The sequence below is a fragment of the Nerophis lumbriciformis genome, linkage group LG32 (genome assembly GCF_033978685.3).
Source record: "Nerophis lumbriciformis linkage group LG32, RoL_Nlum_v2.1, whole genome shotgun sequence".
NCBI classification, from domain to species: domain Eukaryota; kingdom Metazoa; phylum Chordata; class Actinopteri; order Syngnathiformes; family Syngnathidae; genus Nerophis; species Nerophis lumbriciformis.
In genome coordinates this window covers 5,916,053-5,928,754 of record NC_084579.2, presented here as the reverse complement: position 1 = coordinate 5,928,754, position 12,702 = coordinate 5,916,053, and the positions used below count along the sequence as shown (strand labels likewise).

The 12,702-nt window shown below is 44.1% G+C and overlaps 1 protein-coding gene across 5 annotated transcripts in view; it reads right to left on the bottom strand.

The window, feature by feature from the left end:
- The window catches only part of xpo7 (exportin 7), a 78,701-nt gene extending 66,336 nt beyond the window's left edge, over positions 1–12,365 (bottom strand). For 3 of the 5 annotated variants that reach the window (XM_072912070.1, XM_072912074.1, XM_072912073.1), the window contains exon 1: positions 12,282–12,365. In XM_072912070.1, the coding sequence (XP_072768171.1) occupies positions 12,282–12,326 (45 nt within the window). In that variant the 5' untranslated portion in view covers positions 12,327–12,365. Of the gene's footprint in view, positions 1–11,370; positions 11,464–11,964; positions 11,998–12,281 lie in introns of those variants that run through there. The other 2 variants (XM_072912072.1, XM_072912071.1) reach the window with 2 other exon arrangements.
- Between the last annotated feature and the right edge of the window lie 337 nt (positions 12,366–12,702).

The window sequence follows — 12,702 nt, the reverse complement described above, 5'->3', positions numbered from 1 at the left end:
GAAAAGCGGACGTGACTGAGGACAGCATGCGGACGTTATAGGGTAGAGATGCGCGGTTTGCGGACACAACCGCGGAGTCCGCGGATTATCCGCGGTTCGGGCGGTTGAAATAAAAAAAAATTAGATTTTATCCGCGGGTCGGGTCGGGCGGTTGAAATAAAAAAAAAAAAAGATTTTAAATAGATTCAGGCGGGTGGCAGTTAAAACAATTCGGAAATATATATACATACCGTATTTTCCGCACTATAAGGCGCACCTAAAAACCACAAATTTACTACCCACCTCTGCCCGTAACTGACACGGCGTATTTTAATACGGTGCGCCCTATGGTCGCGAAAATACGGTGTAGTGGCCTCGATAACGGGCACCGGTTCTCAAAAAGGGATTCCAATCCATGGAATCGGTTCTTTTCTTATCGAACAATCGGGAGAACCGGTTTCGAACATCATCCCTAGTGACAATCATTGGTACTTTAACTTTTAGACTTAAAAGGTGAACACCCTGTGTGGGTTGAGTGTATTCACCAGAGGTGGGTAGTAACGCGCTACATTTACTCCGTTACATCTACTTGAGTAACTTTTGGGATAAATTGTACTTCTAAGAGTAGTTTTAATGCAACATACTTTTACTTTTACTTAAGTATATTTATAGAGAAGGAACGCTACTTTTACTCCGCTACTTTTATCTACATTCAGCTCGCTACTCGCTACTAATTTTTATCGATCTGTTAATGCACGCTTTGTTTGTTTTGGTCTGTCAGACAGACCTTCAAAGTGCCTGCCTTACTGGTGACGTTTCACTTCGTTCCACCAATCAGATGCAGTCACTGGTGACGTTGGACCAATCAAACAGAGCCAGGTGGTCACATGACCTGACTTAAACAAGTTGAAAAACTTATTGGGGTGTTACCATTTAGTGGTCAATTGTACGGAATATGTACTGTACTGTGCAATCTACTAATAAAAGTTCCAATCAATCAATCAAAAGTGTGAAGGAAAAAAGATACTTTTTTATTTCAACCGTACATCCCGTCAAAAGCCTAATGACTGACTGCACATGAGGACGTTCCTGTTTTCACAATAAAAGTGCCGCTCCATCGCGCCTGCGCTTTCAAAATAAGAGTCTCCGAAAGCCAGCGCAAAACAAGCTAGCAAGCTACGGAGTTTGACGCCAATGTATTTCTTGTAAAGTGTATAAAAACGAATATGGATGCTGGACAAATAAGATGCCAAAAACCCACCACTTTCATGTGGTATTAGACAGAAAGGAGGAACTTTTCTTCTCCTCCATTTGAAAACGTGGACGTTATCATCACTACTGTCTGATTACAATCAACGCAAGTCATCAGAATCAGGTAATACACCAACTTATATTGTAGTCTTCATGAAAGAAAGGAATCTATATGTGTTAAACATGCATGTATATTCATTAAAACACCTTTAACATGTAAACAAAAACAGCAAAATAAATACATATAAATTATATACTGTATGTATATATATATATACCGTATTTTCCGCACTATTAGCCGCACCTAAAAACCACTAATTTTCTCAAAAGCTGACAGTGCGCCTTATAACCCGGTGCGCTTTATATATGGATTAATATTACGATTCATTTTCATAAAGTTTCGATCTCGCAACTACGGTAAACAGCCGCCATCTTTTTTCCCGGTAGAACAGGAAGCGCTTCTTCTTCTACGCAAGCAACCGCCAAGGTAAGCACCCGCCCCCATAGAACAGGAAGCGCTTCTTCTTCTACTGTAAGCAACCACCCGCCCGCGTAGAAGAAGAAAAAGCGCGCGGATATTACCGTACGTTTCATTTCCTTTGTGTGTTTACATCTGTAAAGACCACAAAATGGCTCCTACTAAGCGACAGGTTTCCGGTTCATGAAAAGACGCAATCTCTCCATCCGCACACGGACTACTATTTCACAGCAACTGCCTAAAGACTTTCAAGAAAAGCTGGCTACTTTCCGTGCATATTGTAAAAACAAGATAGCTGAAAAAAAGATCCGGCCAGAGAACATTATCAACATGGACGAGGTTCCACTGACTTTTGATATTCCTGTGAACCGCACTGTGGATACAACGGGAGCACGTACGGTGAATATTCGCACCACAGGGAATGAGAAGTCATCCTTCACTGTGGTTCTAGCTTGCCATGCTAATGGCCAGAAACTTCCACCCATGGTGATATTCAAAAGGAAGACCTTGCCAAAAGAGACCTTTCCAGCCGGCGTCATCATAAAAGCTAACTCGAAGGGATGGATGAAGAAAAGATGAGCGAGTGGTTAAGGTAAGTTTAAGTTTACGCGAAGAGGCCGGGTGGCTTTTTTCACGCAGCTCCGTCCATGTTGATATACGACTCCATGCGCGCCCACATCACGCTGGTTTTAATATATTATTAAAGTTTGACTGACCTATTTGACTGTTTTTTTGACATTCCTTTAGCGCAGTTAGATGCGGCTTACAACACGGGGCGGCTTATAGGTGGACAAAGTTTTGAAATATGCCGTTCATTGAAGGCGCGGCTTATAACCCAGGGCGCCTTATGGTGCGGAAAATACGGTATATATATATATGTGAGTGTGTATGTTACTCATCAGTTACTCAGTACTTGAGTAGTTTTTTCACAACATACTTTTACTCAAGTAAATATTTGGGTGACTACTCCTTACTTTTACTTGAGTAATAAATCTCTAAAGTAACAGTACTCTTACTTGAGTACAATTTCTGGCTACTCTACCCACCTCTGGTATTCACACATTTATCAACAACACCCAGTCCACCAGTCACGCGACCAACTCCTAAAAGATTTGCCTTCATCCATTAAGTGTATGGCACAATCAGAGGTGGGTAGTAACGCGCTACATTTACTCCGTTACATCTACTTGAGTAACTTTTGGGATAAATTGTACTTCTAAGAGTAGTTTTAATGCAACATACTTTTACTTTTACTTGAGTATATTTATAGAGAAGAAACGCTACTTTTACTCCGCTACTTTTATCTACATTCAGCTCGCTACTCGCTACTAATTTTTATCGATCTGTTAATGCACGCTTTGTTTGTTTTGGTCTGTCAGACAGACCTTCATAGTGCCTGCGTTTCAACAAATACAGTCACTGGTGACGTTCACTCCGTTCCACCAATCAAACAGAGCCAGGCGGTCACATGACCTGACTTAAACAAGTTGAAAAACTTATTGGGGTGTTACCTGCCCGCCACCCCCGTGGCCGGGGGCTCGTAACAGGGGTCACTCCGCGCGCTCCGCCCGCGCAGCTTACCTGCCCGCCACCCCCATTGCCGGGGGCGCGTAACAGGGGTCACTCCGCGCGCAGTGCGCTCACGAAAGGGGTGGGGCTCACCCTGGTTGATATAGACAGCAGGACGGTGGCCATGTAAGTCGGAACCCGCTAAGGAGTGTGTAACAACCCATGCCGAATCAACTAGCCCTGAAAATGGATGGCGCTGGAGCGTCGGGCCCATATACCCGGCCGTCGCCGGCAGCGAGACGCGCTTGGAGGTGCGCTCAGCGCGGCTCCCATATGATTGCGCACTGGTGTGCGTCTGGGCCGTGACAGCGTGGCACGCGAATGTCTGTGCTGCATTGGATCAGTCTCCTTTCTTTAACAGGCAAAAGCTTTATAACCGCACTAATGCCTTGCATCGTCTATATTAGATATATAACAACAGGCGGGTGCGGGCGGATGCGGTTCTGATTAAATGTTAGGGCGGGTGGATGGCGGATGGTTGACGACTTTCTGATGCGGTTGCGGATGAAATAATTGCCTATCCGCGCATCTCTACCGCCAATGTATTTCTTGTAAAGTGTATAAAAACGAATATGGAAGCTGTACAAATAAGAAGCCAAAAACCAACCACTTTCATGTGGTATTAGACAGAAAGGAGGAACTTTTTTTCTCCACCATTTGAAAACGTGGACGCTATCAGCACTACTGTCTGATTACAATCAATGCAAGTCATCAGAATCAGGTAATACACCAACTTATATTCTTGTCTTCATGAAAGAAAAGAATCTATATGTGCTAAACATGCATGTATATTCATTAAAACACCTTTAACATGTACCGTATTTTCCGCACTATAAGCCGCACCTAAAAACCACAAATTTTCACAAAAGCTGACAGTGCGGCTTATAACCCGGTGCGACTTATATATGGATTAATATAAATATTTATTTTCATAAAGTTTCGGTCTCGCAACTACGGTAAACAGCCGCCATCTTTTTTCCCCGTAGAAGAGGAAGCGCTTCTTCTTCTATGGTAAGCAACCGCCAAGGTAAGCACCCGCCCCCATAGAAGAGGAAGCGCTTCTTCTTCTACTGTAAGCAACCACCCGCCCCCATAGAAGAGAATCCCCCGGATATTGCGTTTCATTTCATTTGTGTGTTTACATCTGTAAAGACCACAAAATGGCTCCTACTAAGCGACACGCGTATAACGCAGAATTTAAACTTAAGGCAATATTTAACCAAAGAACTCCAACCGCTCGATATTGGTGTCAACAGGGCATTTAAAGCACGACTGCGAACGGCGTGGGAACAATGGATGACCGAAGGCGAACACACCTTCACTAAGACAGGGAGACAGCGCCGGACGACATACGCCAACATCTGCCAGTGGATCGTAAATGCCTGGGCGGATATTTCGGTCACAACTGTGGTCCGAGCTTTCCGGACGGCAGGATTCACAGAACTGCGACGAGATGGAGCCAGCCATTTTGGATCCCGTATTCGCCCAACTTTTTAATTAGGACACCGAAGGAGAAGAATTCGAGGGATTTATGAATGAAGAATAACTTCAGAAAGTGAGCGTTATGTTTATTTTGTGTGTTGTGACATTAACGTTCGAGCAACATTAAGTTATTGATGCTTATTGATTGCACATTTGCAGAGTTGTTAGAACGCTGGTTTTTAATATATTATTAAAGTTTGACTGACCTATCTGACTGTTTTTTTGACATTCCTTTAGCGCAGTTAGATGCGGCTTATAACACGGGGCGGCTTATAGGTGGACAAAGTTTTGAAATATGCCGTTCATTGAAGGCGCGGCTTATAACCCAGGGCGCCTTATGGTGCGGAAAATACGGTATATATATATATATATATATATATATATATATATATATATATATATATATATATATATATATATATATATACACACATATATATATATATATATATATACACACATATATATATATATATATATATATATATATATATATATATATATATACACATATATATATATATATATATATATATACACATATATATATATATATATATATACACACATATATATATATATATATACACACATATATATATATATATATATATATATATATATATATATATATATATATATATATATATATATATATATATATATATTAGAGATGCGCGGTTTGCGGGCACAACCGCGGAGTCCGCGGATTATCCGCGGATGAAATTTAAAAAAATTTGATTTTATCCGCGGGTCGGGTCGGGCGGTTGAAAAAAATTAAAAATAGATTTTAAATAGATTCAGGCGGGTGGCAGTTAAACCAATTCGGAAATATATATACATAGTTAAATGTTGTTACCCACATACGAAAAACGAGCAGGCACCTGCAGCATATGCCACAACAGAAGAAAAAAAAGAAAAAGAGATGGACACTTTTACGGAGCGGAGAAGGGACGCCTCGCCAGGGTCCGGGACCGAGGCCCCTTCCCCCGAGAGGGCCCCACCGGGAGCCGTAGCTGAGGCGATCCGCGAGAAGGGCCCGACGCACGTCCAGGGTCACCACCGCACCGACACCCCGCCTCGTCCGCCTTCGCCGCGGCCGGCGTCATGCGCAGCAGGTAAGCAGCTTACCTGCCCGCCACCCCCATTGCCGGGGGCTCGTAACAGGGGTCACTCCGCGCGCTCCGCCCGCGCAGCTTACCTGCCCGCCACCCCCATTGCCGGGGGCGCGTAACAGGGGTCACTCCACGCGCAGTGCGCTCACGAAAGGGGTGGGGCACACCCTGGTTGATATAGACAGCAGCTAGGACGGTGGCCATGGAAGTCGGAACCCGCTAAGGAGTGTGTAACAACCCACCTGCCGAATCAACTAGCCCTGAAAATGGATGGCGCTGGAGCGTCGGGCCCATATACCCGGCCGTCGCCGGCAGCGAGACGCGCTTGGAGGTGCGCTCAGCGCGGCTCCCATATGATTGCGCACTGGTGTGCGTCTGGGTCGTGACAGCGGGGCACGCGAATGTCTGTCCTGCATTGGATCAGTCTATATTAGATATATAACAACGGGCGGGTGCGGGCGGATGCGGTTCTGATCAAATGTTACATCGGGTGGATGGCGGATGGTTGACGACTTTCTGATGCGGTTGCGGATGAAATAATTGCCTATCCGCGCATCTCTAATATATATATATACCGACACCAGCAGATGACATGGCACCCCAAACCATCACCCAACCATGCAAATTTTGCATTTCCTTTGGAAATCGAGGTCCCAGAGTCTGGAGGAAGACAGGAGAGGCACAGGATCCACGTTGCCTGAAGTCTAGTGTAAAGTTTCCACCATCAGTGATGGTTTGGGGTGCCATGTCATCTGCTGGTGTCGGTCCACTCTGTTTCCTGAGATCCAGGGTCAATGCAGCCGTCTACCAGCAAGTTTTAGAGCACTTCATGCTTCCTGCTGCTGACCTGCTCTATGGAGATGGAGATTTCAAGTTCCAACAGGACTTGGCGCCTGCACACAGCGCAAAATCTACCCGTGCCTGGTTTACGGACCATGGTATTTCTGTTCTAAATTGGCCCGCCAACTCCCCTGACCTTAGCCCCATAGAAAATCTGTGGGGTATTGTGAAAAGGAAGATGCAGAATGCCAGACCCAAAAACGCAGAAGAGTTGAAGGCCACTATCAGAGCAACTTGGGCTCTCATAACACCTGAGCAGTGCCAGAAACTCATCGACTCCATGCCACGCCGCATTAACGCAGTAATTGAGGCAAAAGGAGCTCCAACCAAGTATTGAGTATTGTACATGCTCATATTTTTCATTTTCATACTTTTCAGTTGGCCAACATTTCTAAAAATCCCTTTTTTGTATTAGCCTTAAGTAATATTCTAATTTTGTGACACACGCAATTTTGTATTTTCATTTGTTGCCACTTCAAATCATCAAAATTAAATGAAATAAGCATTTGAATGCATCAGTCTGTGTGCAATGAATAAATATAATGTACAAGTTACACCCTTTGAATGCAATTACTGAAATAAATCAAGTTTTTCAAAATATTCTAATTTACTGGCTTTTACCTGTATATATATGAGTGTGTATGTTACTCATCAGTTACTCAGTACTTGAGTAGTTTTTTCACAACATACTTTTTACTTTTACTCAAGTAAATATTTGGGTGACTACTCCTTACTTTTACTTGAGTAATAAATCTCTAAAGTAACAGTACTCTTACTTGAGTACAATTTCTGGCTACTCTACCCACCTCTGGTATTCACACATTTATCAACAACACCCAGTCCACCAGTCACGCGACCAACTCCTAAAAGATTTGCCTTCATCCATTAAGTGTATGGCACAATCAGAGGTGGGTAGTAACGCGCTACATTTACTCCGTTACATCTACTTGAGTAACTTTTGGGATAAATTGTACTTCTAAGAGTAGTTTTAATGCAACATACTTTTACTTTTACTTGAGTATATTTATAGAGAAGAAACGCTACTTTTACTCCGCTACTTTTATCTACATTCAGCTCGCTACTCGCTACTAATTTTTATCGATCTGTTAATGCACGCTTTGTTTGTTTTGGTCTGTCAGACAGACCTTCATAGTGCCTGCGTTTCAACAAATACAGTCACTGGTGACGTTCACTCCGTTCCACCAATCAGATGCAGTCACTGGTGACGTTGGACCAATCAAACAGAGCCAGGCGGTCACATGACCTGACTTAAACAAGTTGAAAAACTTATTGGGGTGTTACCTGCCCGCCACCCCCGTGGCCGGGGGCTCGTAACAGGGGTCACTCCGCGCGCAGTGCGCTCACGAAAGGGGTGGGGCTCACCCTGGTTGATGTAGACAGCAGCTAGACGGTGGCCATGGAAGGCGGAACCCGCTAAGGAGTGTGTAACAACCCACCTGCCGAATCAACTAGCCCTGAAAATGGATGGCGCTGGAGAGTCGGGCTCATACGCGGCCGTCGCCGGCAGCGAGACGCGCTTGGAGGTGCGCTCAGCGCGGCTCCCATATGATTGCGCACTGGTGTGCGTCTGGGTCGTGACAGCGGGGCACGCGAATGTCTGTGCTGCATTGGATCAGTCTCCTTTCTTTAACAGGCAAAAGCTTTATAACCTCACTAATGCCTTGCATCGTCTATATTAGATATATAACAACGGGCGGGTGCGGTTCTGATCAAATGTTACATCGGGTGGATGGCGGATGGTTGACGACTTTCTGATGCGGTTGCGGATGAAATAATTGCCTATCCGCGCATCTCTAATAGATATATATATATATATATATATGTACCGTATTTTCCGCACTATAAGCCGCCCCGGGTTATTAGCCGCGCCTACGCTGCGCTAAAGGGAATGTCAAAAAAACAGTCAGATAGGTCAGTCAAACTTCAATAATATATTACAAACCAGCGTTCTAACAACTCTGTTCACCCCCAAAATGTAATGTGCAAATGTGCAATCACAAAAATAGTAACACTCAAATTACTGCAGAGCAATAGCAACATCAATAACTCAACGTTGCTCGAACGTTAATGTCACACAACACACAAAATAAACATTTAAAGCTCACTTTCTGAAATTATTCCTCATCCATAAATCCCTCGAATTCTTCTTCAGTGTCTGAATTAAAAAGTTGGGCGAATACGGCATCCAAAATGGCCGGCTCCGTCTCGTCGAAGTCATTAGAGTCAATGTTGCTGTTGTTTTTCCAGCAGTTCCATGAATCCTGCCTTCCGGAAAGCTCGGACCACAGTTGAGACCGATATATCCGCCCAGGCATTTACAATCCACTGGCAGATGTTGGCGTATGTCGTCCGGCGCTGTCTCCCTGTCTTAGTGGCGCAGGTCATCTTGTTGCTTCCTCTACCTTGCTGCTCTATTTCCGTGTTCTACTGCGTGACTTATTGCCTTGAGTTTGAATTCTGCGTTGTACGCGTGTCTCTTAATAGGAGCCATTTTGTGGTCTTTACAGATGTAAACACACAAATGAAATGAAACGTAATATCCGCGCCCTTCTTCTTCTACGGGGGCGGGTGGTTGCTTACAGTAGAAGAAGAAGCGCTTCCTCTTCTATGGGGGCGGGTGCTTACCTTGGCGGTTGCTTACCGTAGAAGAAGAAGCGCTTCCTCTTCTACGGGGAAAAAAGATGGCGGCTGTTTACCGTAGTTGCGAGACCTAAACTTTATGAAAATGAATCTTAATATTAATCCATATATAAAGCGCACCGGGTTATAAGCCGCACTGTCAGCTTTTGAGTAAATTTGTGGTTTTTAGGTGCGGCTAATAGTGCGGAAAATACGGTATGTGTGGGGGGGGAAATTCTCCTAATGATTGAGGGAACCCCTCATGAAACAGGCCTGTAGAGATGAAGTAGTCTTGTGATTTTTTTTCCCACACATACATATATTGCGCTCTACTACGGTATCGAGCACTATTTTTTGGATAACCTTATTAAGACATATATATATATATATATATATATATATATATATATATATATATATATATATATATATATGAGTGTGTATGTTACTCATCAGTTACTCAGTACAGTAGTCGGAACCCGCTAAGGAGTGTGTAACAACCCACCTGCCGAATCAACTAGCCCTGAAAATGGATGGCGCTGGAGCGTCGGGCTCATACGCGGCCGTCGCCGGCAGCGAGACGCGCTTGGAGGTGCGCTCAGCGCGGCTCCCATATGATTGCGCACTGGTGTGCGTCTGGGTCGTGACAGCGTGGCACGCGAATGTCTGCGCTGCATTGGATCAGTCTCCTTTCTTTAACAGGCAAAAGCTTTATAACCTCACTAATGCCTTGCATCGTCTATATTAGATATATAACAACAGGCGGGTGCGGGCGGATGCGGTTCTGATCAATGTTACGACTTTCTGATGCGGTTGCGGATGAAATAATTGCCTATCCGCGCATCTCTAATATATATATATATATATATATATATATATATATATATATATATATATATATATATATATATATATATATATATATATATATATATATATATATATATATATGAGAGTGTATGTTACTCATCAGTTACTCAGTACTTGAGTAGTTTTTTCACAACATACTTTTACTCAAGTAAATATTTGGGTGACTACTCCTTACTTTTACTTGAGTAATAAATCTCTAAAGTAACAGTACTCTTACTTGAGTACAATTTCTGGCTACTCTACCCACCTCTGGTATTCACACATTTATCAACAACACCCAGTCCCACCAGTCACGCGACCAACTCCTAAAAGATTTGCCTTCATCCATTAAGTGTATCGACTTTAGAATTGACCCAAACTCTCCTTCGATCGCTAGTTTGTGGGCTTTTGCCGTCAGTGGCTAGCTTAGCTACCAGCTAGCTAAACAACACATCGCTGCTTGGTAACGATGATAAACAAAAGTCGACATTGGAATCGTCGCAATTGTTATTTTTTGTTTCTCCCCCCCGAGATTTGTCTGGATTCACTAGTCGTACAACACACGTTTAGTCAAACACGAGGATGTTTACCAAAGGGTCGGGCGGGAGAAGTTGATGCTAAAGTTAGCACGGCTTGCTAACGGAGAGGTTGGACTTGATAACAGTTGGGAAAAAGTCAATCGGAGATTGAATAAAAAGCAGAAAAGTGGCCATTCCGCCTCACATTGCGCCTCTCAGCGGTGCCGAGCGGACAGGTGAAAGCGGTTAGCTCCAGCGACCTAACGCGTCCATTGTTTACCCGACTCAAATGCCAGCGTTAAACACTCGCCCTACCGCCGCGCGGTCCCGCCGGCCAACCGACACCGGGTGGCGCGGGTCCGAATCCTCCGCGCTCGGTGACGCTTCACGGCCGCGGTCGGAGTGGGGGGAAAAAGTGTCCACGCCGCTAGCGAGCTAACAAGCGGCAGCCTGCGCGATGACAGCAGGCCCACAAGTCAACACGAGCGGCCTCGTCCTTCTCCATTCGGCGGGCCGCCGTCCCGCGTCCTCCCAGCGGACACACACCGTCGCCCCCTCGCCCGGGACGCGACGCCCGCGTCCGCTTTTCAACGGTGTCCCGCACGTGTGCGGGGAGCGGCAGTTAGAAAAACGTGAAAGCTCCACTTACCTGCACATGATCCGCCATTTTTCTCCATTTCATGCACCTCTCCCCCGCTTATGGCTATTCAAGCAGACAACGGCGCCCCTGCTGGCGGTGCCGCGACATTGCAAGCGGCGTCCACAACTGAAGCGGAATGTTGACTTTGATTTGACGTTTTATTGTCCACGTCCTCTTTAAAAACACCCTACACATTTTACTACACCCTCCATGGGTGTGTACCTATTCAATCTCAGGAAGAATAAGTGCGCATTGCAGCAAACAGACTCATATTTTGTTTTTCAATGAATCTATTCATTCTTCTATTTGTGAAATGCTGTCAAAAAGTGATGTATAGCACATAATTATCTAATAAACACATGTATACAAACTAAAAGAGTGTTTTTGTTATCGACAATCGTCGTTGGAGACAGAACAACCTACTTTTTTAACAATGTGTAGCACTGTAAAACTGCAATCCTATATTTCGCCACCAGGGGGGTGGGCGCCTCCAATGGTTCCTTTTTTTTTTTTTTGCCCCAGAAGAAGCCAAACCGAAAGCGGGCCACCAGGATGGACGTTCATTCATTCAAACGTCAAAATAAGTCAAGGGTGAACATTTACCGCTTCATCTGTGCTCATTTTCTCCCGGCTCGACAGCGTGTTGCGTTCCAATGTGCCGTTGACGTCAGCGACGGGTCGATTTTTATTTTCAAAGAAAGCAGGGGCGGAAGCGCGCGGTGCGTTCAAGTACAGTAACTATGAGAACGATACACTAGTTCAACTGAGAGTAGTTTCTCACATTTGGTTCCTCTAATTCCTCATTTTTTGGTTTTGAAAAATATCCAACACGAATACATTTTTGTATGTGTACTGTTTTCACTTCAGTTCAACACAGAAAGTACGCCTTTTGCTGCTACTAGCTAATGTCGGATAAATACATTGGCGGCAAGTGTCGGTGTCCTCCTGCAGGGGGCAGTATACATTCCCACTGCTCGTTTGGACGCTGAAGTAGAGGCCCCGCCCCTTCCACCATTTGGATGACGTCATCCTCAGAAGCCCTCTCACAAAAAAATACGCACCTTATTTAGGAAACATAAGCAGAGGTGGGTAGAGTAGCCAGAAATTGTACTCAAGTAAGAGTACTGTTACTTTAGAGATTTATTACTCAAGTAAAAGTAAGGAGTAGTCACCCAAATATTTACTTGAGTAAAAGTAAAAAGTATGTTGTAAAAAAACTACTCAAGTACTGAGTAACTGATGAGTAACATACACACACACATATATATATATATATATATATATATATATATATATATATATATATATACACACACACACACACACACATATATATATATA